This window comes from Oncorhynchus mykiss, chromosome 13 (assembly GCF_057628025.1).
Source record: "Oncorhynchus mykiss isolate SJ-2025 chromosome 13, ASM5762802v1, whole genome shotgun sequence".
Taxonomy (NCBI): domain Eukaryota; kingdom Metazoa; phylum Chordata; class Actinopteri; order Salmoniformes; family Salmonidae; genus Oncorhynchus; species Oncorhynchus mykiss.
The window spans coordinates 71,479,533-71,501,865 of record NC_143034.1 but is presented as its reverse complement, the minus strand read 5'-3'; the positions used below and the strand labels follow the sequence as shown (position 1 = coordinate 71,501,865).

General features: G+C 37.6%; 1 protein-coding gene across 1 annotated transcript in view; it reads left to right on the top strand.

Moving 5' to 3' along the window:
• The window catches only part of LOC110485276 (5-hydroxytryptamine receptor 3A), a 29,734-nt gene extending 11,229 nt beyond the window's left edge, over positions 1-18,505 (top strand). The window contains exons 7-9 of the mRNA XM_090197430.1: positions 15,380-15,590; positions 15,947-16,096; positions 18,189-18,505. Coding sequence (XP_090053556.1) covers positions 15,380-15,590; positions 15,947-16,096; positions 18,189-18,454 — 627 coding nt within the window. The 3' untranslated portion in view covers positions 18,455-18,505. The remainder of the gene's footprint in view (positions 1-15,379; positions 15,591-15,946; positions 16,097-18,188) is intronic.
• Positions 18,506-22,333: the final 3,828 nt, after the last annotated feature.

Here is a 22,333-nt window from a genome sequence, read left to right as displayed (position 1 = left end):
ATTTCAGTGGTTTATGTGACATGTAGAGTAAAGTATCTTTATCTATGGGTTAGTGAGTGCTCCTGGTGATTTCAGTGGTTTATGTGACATGTAGAGTAAAGTATCTATCTATGGGTTAGTGAGTGTTCCTGGTGATTTCAGTAGTTTATGTGGGACATGTAGAGTAAAGTATCTTTATCTATGGGTTAGTGAGTGTTCCTGATGATTTCAGTAGTTTATGTGGGACATGTAGAGTAAAGTATCTTTATCTATGGGTTAGTGAGTGCTCCTGGTGATTTCAGTAGTTTATGTGGGACATGTAGAGTAAAGTATCTTTATCTATGGGTTAGTGAGTGTTCCTGGTGATTTCAGTAGTTTATGTGGGACATGTAGAGTAAAGTATCTTTATCTATGGGTTAGTGAGTGTTCCTGATGATTTCAGTAGTTTATGTGGGACATGTAGAGTAAAGTATCTTTATCTATGGGTTAGTGAGTGTTCCTGGTGATTTCAGTAGTTTATGTGGGACATGTAGAGTAAAGTATCTCTATCTATGGGTTAGTGAGTGTTCCTGGTGATTTCAGTAGTTTATGTGGGACATGTAGAGTAAAGTATCTTTATCTATGGGTTAGTGAGTGTTCCTGGTGATTTCAGTAGTTTATGTGGGACATGTAGAGTAAAGTATCTTTATCTATGGGTTAGTGAGTGTTCCTGATGATTTCAGTAGTTTATGTGGGACATGTAGAGTAAAGTATCTTTATCTATGGGTTAGTGAGTGTTCCTGGTGATTTCAGTAGTTTATGTGGGACATGTAGAGTAAAGTATCTTTATCTATGGGTTAGTGAGTGTTCCTGGTGATTTCAGTAGTTTATGTGGGACATGTAGAGTAAAGTATCTTTATCTATGGGTTAGTGAGTGTTCCTGGTGATTTCAGTAGTTTATGTGACATGTAGAGTAAAGTATCTTTATCTATGGGTTAGTGAGTGTTCCTGGTGATTTCAGTAGTTTATGTGACATGTAGAGTAAAGTATCTTTATCTATGGGTTAGTGAGTGTTCCTGGTGATTTCAGTAGTTTATGTGACATGTAAAGTATCTTTATCTATGGGTTAGTGAGTGTTCCTGGTGATTTCAGTAGTTTATGTGGGACATGTAGAGTAAAGTATCTTTATCTATGGGTTAGTGAGTGCTCCTGGTGATTTCAGTAGTTTATGTGACATGTAGAGTAAAGTATCTTTATCTATGGGTTAGTGAGTGCTCCTGGTGATTTCAGTAGTTTATGTGACATGTAGAGTAAAGTATCTTTATCTATGGGTTAGTGAGTGCTCCTGGTGATTTCAGTAGTTTATGTGGGACATGTAGAGTAAAGTATCTCTATCTATGGGTTAGTGAGTGTTCCTGGTGATTTCAGTAGTTTATGTGGGACATGTAGAGTAAAGTATCTTTATCTATGGGTTAGTGAGTGTTCCTGGTGATTTCAGTAGTTTATGTGACATGTAGAGTAAAGTATCTTTATCTATGGGTTAGTGAGTGTTCCTGGTGATTTCAGTAGTTTATGTGGGACATGTAGAGTAAAGTATCTTTATCTATGGGTTAGTGAGTGTTCCTGGTGATTTCAGTAGTTTATGTGGGACATGTAGAGTAAAGTATCTTTATCTATGGGTTAGTGAGTGTTCCTGGTGATTTCAGTAGTTTATGTGGGACATGTAGAGTAAAGTATCTTTATCTATGGGTTAGTGAGTGGTCCTGGTGATTACAGTAGTTTATGTGGGACATGTAGAGTAAAGTATCTTTATCTATGGGTTAGTGAGTGTTCCTGGTGATTTCAGTAGTTTATGTGGGACATGTAGAGTAAAGTATCTTTATCTATGGGTTAGTGAGTGGTCCTGGTGATTTCAGTAGTTTATGTGGGACATGTAGAGTAAAGTATCTTTATCTATGGGTTAGTGAGTGTTCCTGGTGATTTCAGTAGTTTATGTGGGACATGTAGAGTAAAGTATCTTTATCTATGGGTTAGTGAGTGTTCCTGGTGATTTCAGTAGTTTATGTGGGACATGTAGAGTAAAGTATCTTTATCTATGGGTTAGTGAGTGTTCCTGGTGATTTCAGTAGTTTATGTGACATGTAGAGTAAAGTATCTTTATCTATGGGTTAGTGAGTGCTCCTGGTGATTTCAGTAGTTTATGTGACATGTAGAGTAAAGTATCTTTATCTATGGGTTAGTGAGTGTTCCTGGTGATTTCAGTAGTTTATGTGACATGTAGAGTAAAGTATCTTTATCTATGGGTTAGTGAGTGTTCCTGGTGATTTCAGTAGTTTATGTGACATGTAAAGTATCTTTATCTATGGGTTAGTGAGTGTTCCTGGTGATTTCAGTAGTTTATGTGGGACATGTAGAGTAAAGTATCTTTATCTATGGGTTAGTGAGTGCTCCTGGTGATTTCAGTAGTTTATGTGACATGTAGAGTAAAGTATCTTTATCTATGGGTTAGTGAGTGCTCCTGGTGATTTCAGTAGTTTATGTGACATGTAGAGTAAAGTATCTTTATCTATGGGTTAGTGAGTGCTCCTGGTGATTTCAGTAGTTTATGTGGGACATGTAGAGTAAAGTATCTTTATCTATGGGTTAGTGAGTGCTCCTGGTGATTTCAGTAGTTTATGTGACATGTAGAGTAAAGTATCTTTATCTATGGGTTAGTGAGTGCTCCTGGTGATTTCAGTAGTTTATGTGACATGTAGAGTAAAGTATCTTTATCTATGGGTTAGTGAGTGCTCCTGGTGATTTCAGTAGTTTATGTGGGACATGTAGAGTAAAGTATCTCTATCTATGGGTTAGTGAGTGTTCCTGGTGATTTCAGTAGTTTATGTGGGACATGTAGAGTAAAGTATCTTTATCTATGGGTTAGTGAGTGTTCCTGGTGATTTCAGTAGTTTATGTGGGACATGTAGAGTAAAGTATCTTTATCTATGGGTTAGTGAGTGTTCCTGGTGATTTCAGTAGTTTATGTGACATGTAGAGTAAAGTATCTTTATCTATGGGTTAGTGAGTGTTCCTGGTGATTTCAGTAGTTTATGTGACATGTAGAGTAAAGTATCTTTATCTATGGGTTAGTGAGTGTTCCTGGTGATTTCAGTAGTTTATGTGACATGTAAAGTATCTTTATCTATGGGTTAGTGAGTGTTCCTGGTGATTTCAGTAGTTTATGTGGGACATGTAGAGTAAAGTATCTTTATCTATGGGTTAGTGAGTGCTCCTGGTGATTTCAGTAGTTTATGTGACATGTAGAGTAAAGTATCTTTATCTATGGGTTAGTGAGTGCTCCTGGTGATTTCAGTAGTTTATGTGACATGTAGAGTAAAGTATCTTTATCTATGGGTTAGTGAGTGCTCCTGGTGATTTCAGTAGTTTATGTGGGACATGTAGAGTAAAGTATCTCTATCTATGGGTTAGTGAGTGTTCCTGGTGATTTCAGTAGTTTATGTGGGACATGTAGAGTAAAGTATCTTTATCTATGGGTTAGTGAGTGTTCCTGGTGATTTCAGTAGTTTATGTGGGACATGTAGAGTAAAGTATCTTTATCTATGGGTTAGTGAGTGTTCCTGGTGATTTCAGTAGTTTATGTGGGACATGTAGAGTAAAGTATCTTTATCTATGGGTTAGTGAGTGTTCCTGGTGATTTCAGTAGTTTATGTGGGACATGTAGAGTAAAGTATCTTTATCTATGGGTTAGTGAGTGTTCCTGGTGATTTCAGTAGTTTATGTGGGACATGTAGAGTAAAGTATCTTTATCTATGGGTTAGTGAGTGGTCCTGGTGATTACAGTAGTTTATGTGGGACATGTAGAGTAAAGTATCTTTATCTATGGGTTAGTGAGTGTTCCTGGTGATTTCAGTAGTTTATGTGGGACATGTAGAGTAAAGTATCTTTATCTATGGGTTAGTGAGTGGTCCTGGTGATTTCAGTAGTTTATGTGGGACATGTAGAGTAAAGTATCTTTATCTATGGGTTAGTGAGTGTTCCTGGTGATTTCAGTAGTTTATGTGGGACATGTAGAGTAAAGTATCTTTATCTATGGGTTAGTGAGTGTTCCTGGTGATTTCAGTAGTTTATGTGGGACATGTAGAGTAAAGTATCTTTATCTATGGGTTAGTGAGTGTTCCTGGTGATTTCAGTAGTTTATGTGACATGTAGAGTAAAGTATCTTTATCTATGGGTTAGTGAGTGCTCCTGGTGATTTCAGTAGTTTATGTGACATGTAGAGTAAAGTATCTTTATCTATGGGTTAGTGAGTGTTCCTGGTGATTTCAGTAGTTTATGTGACATGTAGAGTAAAGTATCTTTATCTATGGGTTAGTGAGTGTTCCTGGTGATTTCAGTAGTTTATGTGACATGTAGAGTAAAGTATCTTTATCTATGGGTTAGTGAGTGTTCCTGGTGATTTCAGTAGTTTATGTGACATGTAAAGTATCTTTATCTATGGGTTAGTGAGTGTTCCTGGTGATTTCAGTAGTTTATGTGGGACATGTAGAGTAAAGTATCTTTATCTATGGGTTAGTGAGTGCTCCTGGTGATTTCAGTAGTTTATGTGACATGTAGAGTAAAGTATCTTTATCTATGGGTTAGTGAGTGCTCCTGGTGATTTCAGTAGTTTATGTGACATGTAGAGTAAAGTATCTTTATCTATGGGTTAGTGAGTGCTCCTGGTGATTTCAGTAGTTTATGTGGGACATGTAGAGTAAAGTATCTCTATCTATGGGTTAGTGAGTGTTCCTGGTGATTTCAGTAGTTTATGTGGGACATGTAGAGTAAAGTATCTTTATCTATGGGTTAGTGAGTGTTCCTGGTGATTTCAGTAGTTTATGTGGGACATGTAGAGTAAAGTATCTTTATCTATGGGTTAGTGAGTGTTCCTGGTGATTTCAGTAGTTTATGTGACATGTAGAGTAAAGTATCTTTATCTATGGGTTAGTGAGTGTTCCTGGTGATTTCAGTAGTTTATGTGACATGTAGAGTAAAGTATCTTTATCTATGGGTTAGTGAGTGTTCCTGGTGATTTCAGTAGTTTATGTGACATGTAAAGTATCTTTATCTATGGGTTAGTGAGTGTTCCTGGTGATTTCAGTAGTTTATGTGGGACATGTAGAGTAAAGTATCTTTATCTATGGGTTAGTGAGTGCTCCTGGTGATTTCAGTAGTTTATGTGACATGTAGAGTAAAGTATCTTTATCTATGGGTTAGTGAGTGCTCCTGGTGATTTCAGTAGTTTATGTGACATGTAGAGTAAAGTATCTTTATCTATGGGTTAGTGAGTGCTCCTGGTGATTTCAGTAGTTTATGTGGGACATGTAGAGTAAAGTATCTCTATCTATGGGTTAGTGAGTGTTCCTGGTGATTTCAGTAGTTTATGTGGGACATGTAGAGTAAAGTATCTTTATCTATGGGTTAGTGAGTGTTCCTGGTGATTTCAGTAGTTTATGTGGGACATGTAGAGTAAAGTATCTTTATCTATGGGTTAGTGAGTGTTCCTGGTGATTTCAGTAGTTTATGTGGGACATGTAGAGTAAAGTATCTTTATCTATGGGTTAGTGAGTGTTCCTGGTGATTTCAGTAGTTTATGTGGGACATGTAGAGTAAAGTATCTTTATCTATGGGTTAGTGAGTGTTCCTGGTGATTTCAGTAGTTTATGTGGGACATGTAGAGTAAAGTATCTTTATCTATGGGTTAGTGAGTGGTCCTGGTGATTTCAGTAGTTTATGTGGGACATGTAGAGTAAAGTATCTTTATCTATGGGTTAGTGAGTGTTCCTGGTGATTTCAGTAGTTTATGTGGGACATGTAGAGTAAAGTATCTTTATCTATGGGTTAGTGAGTGGTCCTGGTGATTTCAGTAGTTTATGTGGGACATGTAGAGTAAAGTATCTTTATCTATGGGTTAGTGAGTGTTCCTGGTGATTTCAGTAGTTTATGTGGGACATGTAGAGTAAAGTATCTTTATCTATGGGTTAGTGAGTGTTCCTGGTGATTTCAGTAGTTTATGTGGGACATGTAGAGTAAAGTATCTTTATCTATGGGTTAGTGAGTGTTCCTGGTGATTTCAGTAGTTTATGTGACATGTAGAGTAAAGTATCTTTATCTATGGGTTAGTGAGTGCTCCTGGTGATTTCAGTAGTTTATGTGACATGTAGAGTAAAGTATCTTAATCTATGGGTTAGTGAGTGCTCCTGGTGATTTCAGTAGTTTATGTGGGACATGTAGAGTAAAGTATCTCTATCTATGGGTTAGTGAGTGTTCCTGGTGATTTCAGTAGTTTATGTGGGACATGTAGAGTAAAGTATCTTTATCTATGGGTTAGTGAGTGTTCCTGGTGATTTCAGTAGTTTATATGGGACATGTAGAGTAAAGTATCTTTATCTATGGGTTAGTGAGTGTTCCTGGTGATTTCAGTAGTTTATGTGGGACATGTAGAGTAAAGTATCTTTATCTATGGGTTAGTGAGTGTTCCTGGTGATTTCAGTAGTTTATGTGGGACATGTAGAGTAAAGTATCTTTATCTATGGGTTAGTGAGTGTTCCTGGTGATTTCAGTAGTTTATGTGGGACATGTAGAGTAAAGTATCTTTATCTATGGGTTAGTGAGTGGTCCTGGTGATTTCAGTAGTTTATGTGGGACATGTAGAGTAAAGTATCTTTATCTATGGGTTAGTGAGTGTTCCTGGTGATTTCAGTAGTTTATGTGGGACATGTAGAGTAAAGTATCTTTATCTATGGGTTAGTGAGTGGTCCTGGTGATTTCAGTAGTTTATGTGGGACATGTAGAGTAAAGTATCTTTATCTATGGGTTAGTGAGTGTTCCTGGTGATTTCAGTAGTTTATGTGGGACATGTAGAGTAAAGTATCTTTATCTATGGGTTAGTGAGTGTTCCTGGTGATTTCAGTAGTTTATGTGGGACATGTAGAGTAAAGTATCTTTATCTATGGGTTAGTGAGTGCTCCTGGTGATTTCAGTAGTTTATGTGACATGTAGAGTAAAGTATCTTTATCTATGGGTTAGTGAGTGTTCCTGGTGATTTCAGTAGTTTATGTGGGACATGTAGAGTAAAGTATCTTTATCTATGGGTTAGTGAGTGCTCCTGGTGATTTCAGTAGTTCATGTGGGACATGTAGAGTAAAGTATCTTTATCTATGGGTTAGTGAGTGGTCCTGGTGATTTCAGTAGTTTATGTGACATGTAGAGTAAAGTATCTTTATCTATGGGTTAGTGAGTGTTCCTGGTGATTTCAGTAGTTTATGTGACATGTAGAGTAAAGTATCTTTATCTATGGGTTAGTGAGTGCTCCTGGTGATTTCAGTAGTTTATGGGACATGTAGAGTAAAGTATCTTTATCTATGGGTTAGTGAGTGTTCCTGGTGATTTCAGTAGTTTATGTGACATGTAGAGTAAAGTATCTTTATCTATGGGTTAGTGAGTGTTCCTGGTGATTTCAGTAGTTTATGTGGGACATGTAGAGTAAAGTATCTTTATCTATGGGTTAGTGAGTGTTCCTGGTGATTTCAGTAGTTTATGTGACATGTAGAGTAAAGTATCTTTATCTATGGGTTAGTGAGTGCTCCTGGTGATTTCAGTAGTTTATGTGGGACATGTAGAGTAAAGTATCTTTATCTATGGGTTAGTGAGTGTTCCTGGTGATTTCAGTAGTTTATGTGACATGTAGAGTAAAGTATCTTTATCTATGGGTTAGTGAGTGTTCCTGGTGATTTCAGTAGTTTATGTGACATGTAGAGTAAAGTATCTTTATCTATGGGTTAGTGAGTGTTCCTGGTGATTTCAATAGTTTATGTGGGACATGTAGAGTAAAGTATCTTTATCTATGGGTTAGTGAGTGTTCCTGGTGATTTCAGTAGTTTATGTGACATGTAGAGTAAAGTATCTTTATCTATGGGTTAGTGAGTGTTCCTGGTGATTTCAGTAGTTTATGTGGGACATGTAGAGTAAAGTATCTTTATCTATGGGTTAGTGAGTGTTCCTGGTGATTTCAGTAGTTTATGTGGGACATGTAGAGTAAAGTATCTTTATCTATGGGTTAGTGAGTGTTCCTGGTGATTTCAGTAGTTTATGTGACATGTAGAGTAAAGTATCTCTATCTATGGGTTAGTGAGTGTTCCTGGTGATTTCAGTAGTTTATGTGGGACATGTAGAGTAAAGTATCTTTATCTATGGGTTAGTGAGTGTTCCTGGTGATTTCAGTAGTTTATGTGGGACATGTAGAGTAAAGTATCTTTATCTATGGGTTAGTGAGTGTTCCTGGTGATTTCAGTAGTTTATGTGACATGTAGAGTAAAGTATCTCTATCTATGGGTTAGTGAGTGTTCCTGGTGATTTCAGTAGTTTATGTGACATGTAGAGTAAAGTATCTCTATCTATGGGTTAGTGAGTGTTCCTGATGATTTCAGTAGTTTATGTGACATGTAGAGTAAAGTATCTTTATCTATGGGTTAGTGAGTGGTCCTGGTGATTTCAGTAGTTTATGTGGGGCATGTAGAGTAAAGTATCTCTATCTATGGGTTAGTGAGTGTTCCTGGTGATTTCAGTAGTTTATGTGGGACATGTAGAGTAAAGTATCTTTATCTATGGGTTAGTGAGTGTTCCTGGTGATTTCAGTAGTTTATGTGGGACATGTAGAGTAAAGTATCTTTATCTATGGGTTAGTGAGTGTTCCTGGTGATTTCAGTAGTTTATGTGACATGTAGAGTAAAGTATCTTTATCTATGGGTTAGTGAGTGTTCCTGGTGATTTCAGTAGTTTATGTGGGACATGTAGAGTAAAGTATCTTTATCTATGGGTTAGTGAGTGTTCCTGGTGATTTCAGTAGTTTATGTGACATGTAGAGTAAAGTATCTTTATCTATGGGTTAGTGAGTGGTCCTGGTGATTTCAGTAGTTTATGTGGGGCATGTAGAGTAAAGTATCTCTATCTATGGGTTAGTGAGTGTTCCTGGTGATTTCAGTAGTTTATGTGGGACATGTAGAGTAAAGTATCTTTATCTATGGGTTAGTGAGTGTTCCTGGTGATTTCAGTAGTTTATGTGGGACATGTAGAGTAAAGTATCTTTATCTATGGGTTAGTGAGTGTTCCTGGTGATTTCAGTAGTTTATGTGACATGTAGAGTAAAGTATCTTTATCTATGGGTTAGTGAGTGTTCCTGGTGATTTCAGTAGTTTATGTGGGACATGTAGAGTAAAGTATCTTTATCTATGGGTTAGTGAGTGTTCCTGGTGATTTCAGTAGTTTATGTGACATGTAGAGTAAAGTATCTTTATCTATGGGTTAGTGAGTGTTCCTGGTGATTTCAGTAGTTTATGTGGGACATGTAGAGTAAAGTATCTTTATCTATGGGTTAGTGAGTGTTCCTGGTGATTTCAGTAGTTTATATGGGACATGTAGAGTAAAGTATCTTTATCTATGGGTTAGTGAGTGTTCCTGGTGATTTCAGTAGTTTATGTGGGACATGTAGAGTAAAGTATCTTTATCTATGGGTTAGTGAGTGTTCCTGGTGATTTCAGTAGTTTATGTGGGACATGTAGAGTAAAGTATCTTTATCTATGGGTTAGTGAGTGCTCCTGGTGATTTCAGTAGTTCATGTGGGACATGTAGAGTAAAGTATCTTTATCTATGGGTTAGTGAGTGGTCCTGGTGATTTCAGTAGTTTATGTGACATGTAGAGTAAAGTATCTTTATCTATGGGTTAGTGAGTGTTCCTGGTGATTTCAGTAGTTTATGTGACATGTAGAGTAAAGTATCTTTATCTATGGGTTAGTGAGTGTTCCTGGTGATTTCAGTAGTTTATGGGACATGTAGAGTAAAGTATCTTTATCTATGGGTTAGTGAGTGTTCCTGGTGATTTCAGTAGTTTATGTGACATGTAGAGTAAAGTATCTTTATCTATGGGTTAGTGAGTGTTCCTGGTGATTTCAGTAGTTTATGTGGGACATGTAGAGTAAAGTATCTTTATCTATGGGTTAGTGAGTGTTCCTGGTGATTTCAGTAGTTTATGTGACATGTAGAGTAAAGTATCTTTATCTATGGGTTAGTGAGTGCTCCTGGTGATTTCAGTAGTTTATGTGGGACATGTAGAGTAAAGTATCTTTATCTATGGGTTAGTGAGTGTTCCTGGTGATTTCAGTAGTTTATGTGACATGTAGAGTAAAGTATCTTTATCTATGGGTTAGTGAGTGTTCCTGGTGATTTCAGTAGTTTATGTGACATGTAGAGTAAAGTATCTTTATCTATGGGTTAGTGAGTGTTCCTGGTGATTTCAATAGTTTATGTGGGACATGTAGAGTAAAGTATCTTTATCTATGGGTTAGTGAGTGTTCCTGGTGATTTCAGTAGTTTATGTGACATGTAGAGTAAAGTATCTTTATCTATGGGTTAGTGAGTGTTCCTGGTGATTTCAGTAGTTTATGTGGGACATGTAGAGTAAAGTATCTTTATCTATGGGTTAGTGAGTGTTCCTGGTGATTTCAGTAGTTTATGTGGGACATGTAGAGTAAAGTATCTTTATCTATGGGTTAGTGAGTGTTCCTGGTGATTTCAGTAGTTTATGTGACATGTAGAGTAAAGTATCTCTATCTATGGGTTAGTGAGTGTTCCTGGTGATTTCAGTAGTTTATGTGGGACATGTAGAGTAAAGTATCTTTATCTATGGGTTAGTGAGTGTTCCTGGTGATTTCAGTAGTTTATGTGGGACATGTAGAGTAAAGTATCTTTATCTATGGGTTAGTGAGTGTTCCTGGTGATTTCAGTAGTTTATGTGACATGTAGAGTAAAGTATCTCTATCTATGGGTTAGTGAGTGTTCCTGGTGATTTCAGTAGTTTATGTGACATGTAGAGTAAAGTATCTCTATCTATGGGTTAGTGAGTGTTCCTGATGATTTCAGTAGTTTATGTGACATGTAGAGTAAAGTATCTTTATCTATGGGTTAGTGAGTGGTCCTGGTGATTTCAGTAGTTTATGTGGGGCATGTAGAGTAAAGTATCTCTATCTATGGGTTAGTGAGTGTTCCTGGTGATTTCAGTAGTTTATGTGGGACATGTAGAGTAAAGTATCTTTATCTATGGGTTAGTGAGTGTTCCTGGTGATTTCAGTAGTTTATGTGGGACATGTAGAGTAAAGTATCTTTATCTATGGGTTAGTGAGTGTTCCTGGTGATTTCAGTAGTTTATGTGACATGTAGAGTAAAGTATCTTTATCTATGGGTTAGTGAGTGTTCCTGGTGATTTCAGTAGTTTATGTGGGACATGTAGAGTAAAGTATCTTTATCTATGGGTTAGTGAGTGTTCCTGGTGATTTCAGTAGTTTATGTGACATGTAGAGTAAAGTATCTTTATCTATGGGTTAGTGAGTGGTCCTGGTGATTTCAGTAGTTTATGTGGGGCATGTAGAGTAAAGTATCTCTATCTATGGGTTAGTGAGTGTTCCTGGTGATTTCAGTAGTTTATGTGGGACATGTAGAGTAAAGTATCTTTATCTATGGGTTAGTGAGTGTTCCTGGTGATTTCAGTAGTTTATGTGGGACATGTAGAGTAAAGTATCTTTATCTATGGGTTAGTGAGTGTTCCTGGTGATTTCAGTAGTTTATGTGACATGTAGAGTAAAGTATCTTTATCTATGGGTTAGTGAGTGTTCCTGGTGATTTCAGTAGTTTATGTGGGACATGTAGAGTAAAGTATCTTTATCTATGGGTTAGTGAGTGTTCCTGGTGATTTCAGTAGTTTATGTGACATGTAGAGTAAAGTATCTTTATCTATGGGTTAGTGAGTGTTCCTGGTGATTTCAGTAGTTTATGTGGGACATGTAGAGTAAAGTATCTTTATCTATGGGTTAGTGAGTGTTCCTGGTGATTTCAGTAGTTTATGTGACATGTAGAGTAAAGTATCTTTATCTATGTGTTAGTGAGTGTTCCTGGTGATTTCAGTAGTTTATGTGACATGTAGAGCAAAGTATCTTTATCTATGGGTTAGTGAGTGTTCCTGGTGATTTCAGTAGTTTATGTGACATGTAGAGTAAAGTATCTTTATCTATGGGTTAGTGAGTGCTCCTGGTGATTTCAGTAGTTTATGTGATATGTAGAGTAAAGTATCTTTATCTATGGGTTAGTGAGTGCTCCTGGTGATTTCAGTAGTTTATGTGACATGTTGAGTAAAGTATCTCTATATATGGGTTAGTGAGTGCTCCTGGTGATTTCAGTAGTTTATGTGACATGTAGAGTAAAGTATCTTTATCTATGGGTTAGTGAGTGCTCCTGGTGATTTCAGTAGTTTATGTGACATGTAGAGTAAAGTATCTTTATCTATGGGTTAGTGAGTGCTCCTGATGATTTCAGTAGTTTATGTGACATGTAGAGTAAAGTATCTCTATCTATGGGTTAGTGAGTGTTCCTGGTGATTTCAGTAGTTTATGTGACATGTAGAGTAAAGTATCTTTATCTATGGGTTAGTGAGTGTTCCTGGTGATTTCAGTAGTTTATGTGGGACATGTAGAGTAAAGTATCTTTATCTATGGGTTAGTGAGTGTTCCTGGTGATTTCAGTAGTTTATGTGACATGTAGAGTAAAGTATCTTTATCTATGGGTTAGTGAGTGTTCCTGGTGATTTCAGTAGTTTATGTGACATGTAGAGTAAAGTATCTTTATCTATGGGTTAGTGAGTGTTCCTGGTGATTTCAGTAGTTTATGTGACATGTAGAGTAAAGTATCTTTATCTATGGGTTAGTGAGTGTTCCTGGTGATTTCAGTAGTTTATGTGACATGTAGAGTAAAGTATCTTTATCTATGGGTTAGTGAGTGTTCCTGGTGATTTCAGTAGTTTATGTGTGACATGTAGAGTAAAGTATCTTTATCTATGGGTTAGTGAGTGGTCCTGGTGATTTCAGTAGTTTATGTGGGGCATGTAGAGTAAAGTATCTCTATCTATGGGTTAGTGAGTGTTCCTGGTGATTTCAGTAGTTTATGTGACATGTAGAGTAAAGTATCTTTATCTATGGGTTAGTGAGTGTTCCTGGTGATTTCAGTAGTTTATGTGACATGTAGAGTAAAGTATCTTTTTCTATGGGTTAGTGAGTGTTCCTGGTGATTTCAGTAGTTTATGTGGGACATGTAGAGTAAAGTATCTTTATCTATGGGTTAGTGAGTGTTCCTGGTGATTTCAGTAGTTTATGTGACATGTAGAGTAAAGTATCTTTATCTATGGGTTAGTGAGTGTTCCTGGTGATTTCAGTAGTTTATGTGGGACATGTAGAGTAAAGTATCTTTATCTATGGGTTAGTGAGTGTTCCTGGTGATTTCAGTAGTTTATGTGACATGTAGAGCAAAGTATCTTTATCTATGGGTTAGTGAGTGTTCCTGGTGATTTCAGTAGTTTATGTGGGACATGTAGAGTAAAGTATCTTTATCTATGGGTTAGTGAGTGTTCCTGGTGATTTTAGTAGTTTATGTGACATGTAGAGTAAAGTATCTTTATCTATGGGTTAGTGAGTGGTCCTGGTGATTTCAGTAGTTTATGTGGGGCATGTAGAGTAAAGTATCTCTATCTATGGGTTAGTGAGTGTTCCTGGTGATTTCAGTAGTTTATGTGACATGTAGAGTAAAGTATCTTTATCTATGGGTTAGTGAGTGTTCCTGGTGATTTCAGTAGTTTATGTGACATGTAGAGTAAAGTATCTTTTTCTATGGGTTAGTGAGTGTTCCTGGTGATTTCAGTAGTTTATGTGGGACATGTAGAGTAAAGTATCTTTATCTATGGGTTAGTGAGTGTTCCTGGTGATTTCAGTAGTTTATGTGACATGTAGAGTAAAGTATCTTTATCTATGGGTTAGTGAGTGTTCCTGGTGATTTCAGTAGTTTATGTGGGACATGTAGAGTAAAGTATCTTTATCTATGGGTTAGTGAGTGTTCCTGGTGATTTCAGTAGTTTATGTGACATGTAGAGCAAAGTATCTTTATCTATGGGTTAGTGAGTGTTCCTGGTGATTTCAGTAGTTTATGTGACATGTAGAGTAAAGTATCTTTATCTATGGGTTAGTGAGTGCTCCTGGTGATTTCAGTAGTTTATGTGACATGTAGAGTAAAGTATCTTTATCTATGGGTTAGTGAGTGCTCCTGGTGATTTCAGTAGTTTATGTGACATGTAGAGTAAAGTATCTCTATCTATGGGTTAGTGAGTGCTCCTGGTGATTTCAGTAGTTTATGTGACATGTAGAGTAAAGTATCTTTATCTATGGGTTAGTGAGTGCTCCTGGTGATTTCAGTAGTTTATGTGACATGTAGAGTAAAGTATCTTTATCTATGGGTTAGTGAGTGCTCCTGGTGATTTCAGTAGTTTATGTGACATGTAGAGTAAAGTATCTCTATCTATGGGTTAGTGAGTGTTCCTGGTGATTTCAGTAGTTTATGTGACATGTAGAGTAAAGTATCTTTATCTATGGGTTAGTGAGTGTTCCTGGTGATTTCAGTAGTTTATGTGGGACATGTAGAGTAAAGTATCTTTATCTATGGGTTAGTGAGTGTTCCTGGTGATTTCAGTAGTTTATGTGACATGTAGAGTAAAGTATCTTTATCTATGGGTTAGTGAGTGTTCCTGGTGATTTCAGTAGTTTATGTGACATGTAGAGTAAAGTATCTTTATCTATGGGTTAGTGAGTGTTCCTGGTGATTTCAGTAGTTTATGTGACATGTAGAGTAAAGTATCTTTATCTATGGGTTAGTGAGTGTTCCTGGTGATTTCAGTAGTTTATGTGACATGTAGAGTAAAGTATCTTTATCTATGGGTTAGTGAGTGTTCCTGGTGATTTCAGTAGTTTATGTGTGGCATGTAGAGTAAAGTATCTTTATCTATGGGTTAGTGAGTGTTCCTGGTGATTTCAGTAGTTTATGTGACATGTAGAGTAAAGTATCTTTATCTATGGGTTTAGTGAGTGGTCCTGGTGATTTCAGTAGTTTATGTGGGACATGTAGAGTAAAGTATCTTTATCTATGGGTTTAGTGAGTGCTCCTGGTGATTTCAGTAGTTTATGTGGGACATGTAGAGTAAAGCATCTTTATCTATGGGTTAGTGAGTGTTCCTGGTGATTTCAGTAGTTTATGTGGGACATGTAAAGATACTTTACTCTTCCTGTTTTATAAGGCAAAGCTTGAACAACAATTACACCCAAAAAAGACAATACGCTTGAATCAACATTAGCTAGATGCACACAACCGATGGTGAAGGATGTGGACTCATTAACATTAGAGTTCTGAAAACACCTGACAGTTTGATTTTGAAGTGTAATGCTCTTCCCTTTCAATGTCAAACTAACGTTTAGATGCAAAAACTCTTTCTCTCTTGCCTACCTGTCTGTCTTCACAGGTGTCGCTGAAAATGCGGTCTGAAAACCCATTTCTGTCCCTGGTCCTGCCCAGTATACTGATCATTGTGGCAGATGTGGTGAGCTTCTCCCTGCCACTGGGAGGGGGCGAGCGTATCTCATTCAAGGTTACACTGGTTCTCAGCTTCATCATGTTCCTCATCATCCTCAACGACCTACTGCCTGGAGGAGGCCAGTGCAGCCCCATCATCCGTGAGTATCCCGTGTGTAATGCACCAGAATGAAACAGCATTTTGTTATAAACGGTGTGTATGTAACAGAGTTAAGAATGTTCCATAAGCTTATTTCACAGCTAGCTTGAAATGTCGCCAAGGGAGCTATCGAATTTGATATTTTTCTGCAGCTCAATAGTTTGTTTGGTATGTTGTCAATTTGGGAGCAGTGATCCTAGTGATCCGTTGGGTGCAGAGTTTCACTATTTCCAGCCCGGTATGTTACAGGGACAGTAAAGAAAGATATACTGGTAGCAGCACACTGATGTCGGTTTCATGTATACAGGACCTCTCTGCCACCATTTAACACTCACACATCTCTCTCGTTCTCCATAGGAAAGCACTTCTGTTTCTGTTTGGTCATCCTGGTGTTGAGCACGTTGCAGTCTATGGTGCTCACACGTCTGGCTAAGTGTGGCACTCTCTGGCCCTGCAGCCTCTCCAAGTCCAAAGACTCACTGCTTAAAGACACAGACAATGAAGAGGGTAAACGTTTTCATTCTTCTGTCATCTCAGTTATCCACAGAGCAAGATATATTTTCATGGTTTCCAAAGACATTAACAAAACGTCCTTATACAACCATTTATAACCTGACCATGAAGTCATAATGACGTTACTGCAACTAGTTTTACTGGGGACCCCATAAATTACTTTCATCATCATCATCAACTAGTCAAGTTGTATTTTAATGCTCAACCTTTTAATTCGTACCCTTTAGCTGCAGTTAAAGCATGCAGTCTTTTCCAGCATATTTTCTTGTTAGCATCATTTGTCTGGCGTTTACGCTGGTCCAGACAGTTACTCCATTTGATCTTTAATCTGTCACTGAAAACTATGTCATGAATGGTTTAAGGTTTAAATGAAGGATGTGCCGAGTACAAAACTAATATCGGACAAAACGAATATCATAACGGATATGGAAACTTCCAGATGCAATAATGATACAAGTCTTTTTTGTAGTTACCTGTGAACAGAACATGTTCAGCTGCCAGCACGCATCTGTGTCACAAATAGTGTGAAGAGTTGTAAATAGCCTAACTAAATCGCCTGTAAAGAAACGGGCGGGGTATAGGTTAAGGCTGCTGTCACGATTGGATTAGAACAAGCGCATCTCTCCCTCTCTCACTTCCTGACTGTCATTCCCCGGCACCAGTCACACGTGCCGGGTTCACGTGCTTATCGATACTTCCTAACTTGTTGTAGTTGTACACCACGGGAGGTTGGTGGCACCTTAATTGGTGAGGACAGGCTCATGGTAATGGCTGGAGCGGAATGAGTGGAATGGTATCAAATACATCCAACACATTGTTTCCATTCCATTAGCTCTGTTCCGGCCAGTATTATGAGTCCTCCGGTCAGCTGCCTCCTGTGTTATACACCTACCTAGAGAATAACCTTTTAACCACTTTCAGGAACAAGTGTTCTGTCAACAATGTCACTAAATAATGTAGGAACTCTAAACAAGTGACAGCAACCCTGGCTATTGGCGCCGTACAGACAACATCAGCTGCTATAGAATCACACAGGGTCACAGATACAGTATCAGTGTTTCCGGCCCAGAATAGAGCCAAACTTTAACCATAACATTCAACACTGGCAGACATTTGATACTGGCAGTTTAACAAGTCATCAACAGATATGAGTTTAATATTATTCATCTTAAATTCCTCACTAAATCCTGTGCATTTTTAGCTGTCGGGATAGTTTCTTAGCTTTGATCAATGTGTGAATGAGTGAAGGAACATACAGATGCGTTGTGAGTTGTGCTCTTTGTGACAGCGCAGTAATTTGTGAATGAGGTATGTTCTTTACCTGCATTTAAAGCACACGTCTGGGTTTTCTGATCTCGAGTAAATCCGATTATAACAATCAACTGTGATAAAACGAATACGGTTACAAATAGTTTTAACAGAAATGTCTTCATTTTTTATCTCTTATTTAGTAGTGTTTTATTTAAGTAATAAGGCCTGAGGGGACGTGGTATACTGTATGGCCAATATATCACGGCTAAGGGCTGTTCTTAAGCACGTCACAACGCAGAGTGCCTTGATACAGCCCATACCCGTGGTACAGTGCCTTGCGAAAGTATTCGGCCCCCTTGAACTTTGCGACCTTTTGCCACATTTCAGGCTTCAAACATAAAGATATAAAACTGTATTTTTTTGTGAAGAATCAACAACAAGTGGGACACAATCATGAAGTGGAACAACATTTATTGGATATTTCAAACTTTTTTAACAAATCAAAAACTGAAAAATTGGCCGTGCAAAATTATTACAGTTTTATATCTTTATGTTTGAAGCCTGAAATGTGGCAAAAGGTCGCAAAGTTCAAGGGGGCCGAATACTTTCGCAAGGCACTGTATATTGGACATATACCACAAACCCCAGAGAGGCCTTTTTGCTATTATAAAACTGGTTACCAACAAAATTAGTGCAGTAAAAATGTATGTTTTGTCATACACGTGATATACGGTCTGATATACCACGGCTGTCAGCCAATCAGTATTCAGGGCTCGAACCACTTATTTTCTAATAATTTATATATCATTTTTTTCCTCTCTCTTACTTTGTCTAGTATCCAAATCTGATATTACTGTCATCAAACTGAAAGCCTCTGAGGAGAAGAAGAAGAATACAGCCCTCCAGAAGGTGGTGAAATTTCTCGACAAAATGGCTGCACAAGATCAGAAAAAAGCAAGACGCCATCGCCTTGCCAACAAAGTGGACTTGATCTGTTTCTGTATCTATCTCACTGTCCTCATTGTTTACGCAATCATCATTTTATATTTCTCCTTTGGTTCTTCATGCGAGATCAACCATTTAGAATTCTGGGAATACTAAATTGTTAATTTGCTTTTAACAAAAATATTAAAAGAAATGGTGGTCATATGATAGAGAAAGCATTCCTATATCGTTCCTATTGTGGTGTCTGTGAGAGCATGGGCAGCAGCATTGAGGCAATCTCCATTTTGAAGTAGTCCATTTTCTTCTTCTACTATTTCTATGAGTTGGTAAACAAACTGAAAGGGTGCATCCTGCCACATGTAGTGAACAGGTATAAAGTTAAGGTTGATGATTTACTGCCACATGTAGTGAACAGGTATAAAGTTAAGGTTGATGATTTACTGCCACATGTAGTGAACAGGTATAAAGTTAAGGTTGATGATTTACTGCCACATGTAGTGTACAGGTATAAAGTTAAGGTTGATGATTTACTGCCACATGTAGTGAACAGGTATAAAGTTAAGGTTGATGATTTACTGCCACATGTAGTGAACAGGTATAAAGTTAAGGTTGATGATTTACTGCCACATGTAGTGTACAGGTATAAAGTTAAGGTTGATGATTTACTGCCACATGTAGTGAACAGGTATAAAGTTAAGGTTGATGATTTACTGCCACATGTAGTGAACAGGTATAAAGTTAAGGTTGATGATTTACTGCCACATGTAGTGAACAGGTATAAAGTTAAGGTTGATGATTTACTGCCACATGTAGTGAACAGGTATAAAGTTAAGGTTGATGATTTACTGCCACATGTAGTGAACAGGTATAAAGTTAAGGTTGATGATTTACTGCCACATGTAGTGTACAGGTATAAAGTTAAGGTTGATGATTTACTGCCACATGTAGTGAACAGGTATAAAGTTAAGGTTGATGATTTACTGGCACATGTAGTGAACAGGTATAAAGTTAAGGTTGATGATTTACTGCCACATGTAGTGTACAGGTATAAAGTTAAGGTTGATGATTTACTGCCACATGTAGTGAACAGGTATAAAGTTAAGGTTGATGATTTACTGCCACATGTAGTGAACAGGTATAAAGTTAAGGTTGATGATTTACTGGCACATGTAGTGAACAGGTATAAAGTTAAGGTTGATGATTTACTGCCACATGTAGTGAACAGGTATAAAGTTAAGGTTGATGATTTACTGCCACATGTAGTGAACAGGTATAAAGTTAAGGTTGATGATTTACTGCCACATGTAGTGAACAGGTATAAAGTTAAGGCTGATGATTTACTGCCACATGTAGTGAACAGGTATAAAGTTAAGGTTGATGATTTACTGCCACATGTAGTGAACAGGTATAAAGTTAAGGTTGATGATTTACTGCCACATGTAGTGAACAGGTATAAAGTTAAGGTTGATGATTTACTGCCACATGTAGTGAACAGGTATAAAGTTAAGGTTGATGATTTACTGCCACATGTAGTGAACAGGTATAAAGTTAAGGTTGATGATTTACTGCCACATGTAGTGAACAGGTATAAAGTTAAGGCTGATGATTTACTGCCACATGTAGTGAACAGGTATAAAGTTAAGGTTGATGATTTACTGCCACATGTAGTGAACAGGTATAAAGTTAAGGCTGATGATTTACTGCCACATGTAGTGAACAGGTATAAAGTTAAGGTTGATGATTTACTGCCACATGTAGTGAACAGGTATAAAGTTAAGGTTGATGATTTACTGCCACATGTAGTGTACAGGTATAAAGTTAAGGTTGATGATTTACTGCCACATGTAGTGAACAGGTATAAAGTTAAGGTTGATGATTTACTGGCACATGTAGTGAACAGGTATAAAGTTAAGGTTGATGATTTACTGCCACATGTAGTGAACAGGTATAAAGTTAAGGTTGATGATTTACTGCCACATGTAGTGAACAGGTATAAAGTTAAGGTTGATGATTTACTGCCACATGTAGTGAACAGGTATAAAGTTAAGGTTGATGATTTACTGCCACATGTAGTGAACAGGTATAAAGTTAAGGTTGATGATTTACTGCCACATGTAGTGAACAGGTATAAAGTTAAGGTTGATGATTTACTGCCACATGTAGTGAACAGGTATAAAGTTAAGGTTGATGATTTACTGCCACATGTAGTGAACAGGTATAAAGTTAAGGCTGATGATTTACTGCCACATGTAGTGAACAGGTATAAAGTTAAGGTTGATGATTTACTGCCACATGTAGTGAACAGGTATAAAGTTAAGGCTGATGATTTACTGCCACATGTAGTGAACAGGTATAAAGTTAAGGTTGATGATTTACTGCCACATGTAGTGAACAGGTATAAAGTTAAGGTTGATGATTTACTGCCACATGCAGTTATGGAATGTTTGCTCACAATAATTAATTGGCTGATCCCTACTGATGACCCGAATGGAATCATGTGATCCTTCCTGAGTCCTTCCTTCAAAATGGTTCAAGTCCCATGCTGCTGCCAATGCTAATACAGGCGTTTGGCCACAAGAGGTCTCTATCACTCTCTATGGTTTGGTCATCACAAATTTGGCAAGAACTAGCAAAAAGCTACCGTTTGAGCTTCTGTGTGGGAAAAAAAATGTATTTGTGTATTCTTCACTAGAGCTTTAAGTTTCAACATGTTTAAAAATAGATAGTCATATGTGGAATAATGCATTTAGCAATTAGAATTCTAATGAATACATGTAATGGGGATTGTAGTGCTATAATCCCCCAGAATAGAGGCCTAGAACTCTAATGAATACATGTAATGGGGACTGTAGTGCTATAATCCCCCAGAATAGAGGCCTAGAACTCTAATGAATACATGTAATGGGGACTGTAGTGCTATAATCCCCCAGAATAGAGGCCTAGAACTCTAATGAATACATGTAATGGGGACTGTAGCTGTAGTATTAGTAGTGTGGAAACAAATCAACAGTGTGTTATTTCCTATAGAGGCAGTGTGAAGGCCTTATATTATCTCCTAACTAAGCAGGTTCTCAACCTCAGGCTGAGATATCAAATAGTCTCTCGATCATCTCCTCCACCTGCGCTGGGCTGTATTTGTGGTATCTCTCAGGGCGTTTGGAGAAATCATGGTCACATCTGTGTAAAGGACCATAATAAATGAATACCACTGTACCAGCGTTCTGTATGAAATTCTTACTGCACATCAATATTGAACAGTGGTGAATTAAAAATATACTTGACATACAGTGCCTTGCAAAAGTATTCATCCCCCTAGGCGTTTTTCCTATTTTGTTGCATTACAACCTGCAATTTAAATGGATTTTCATTTGGATTCCATGTAATGGACGTACACAAAATAGTCCAAATTGGTGAAGTGAAATGAATAAATCAAATGTAAAAAATATAGAACGGAAATGGCTATGAAGCCCCTAAATAAGATCTGGTGCAACCAATTACCTTCAGAAGTGACATAATTAGTCAAATAAAGTCCACCTGTGTGCAATCTAAGTGTCACATGATCTCAGTATATATACACACCTGTTCTGAAGGGCCCAGATTCTGCAACACCACTAAGCAAGGGGCACCACCAAGCAAGCGGCACCATGAAGATCAAGGATCTTTCCAAACAGGTCAGGGACAAAGTTCTGGAGAAGTACATATCAGAGTTGGGTTATAAAAAAATATCAGAAATTTTGAACTTCCCATTAAAAAAATGGAAAGAATATGGCACCACAACAAACCTGCCAAGAGAGGGCCGCCCACCAAAACCCACAGACCAGGCAAGGAGGGCATTAATCAGAGAGGCAACAAAGAGACCAAAGATAACCCCAAAGGACCACTTTAAGCCGTACACTCCATACAGCTGTGCTTTACGGAAGACTGGCCAGAAAAAAGCCATTGCTTCAATAAAAAATAAGAAAACACTTTTGGTGTTCACCAAAAGGCATGTGGGGGACTCCCCAAACATATGGAAAAAGGTACTCTGATCAGATG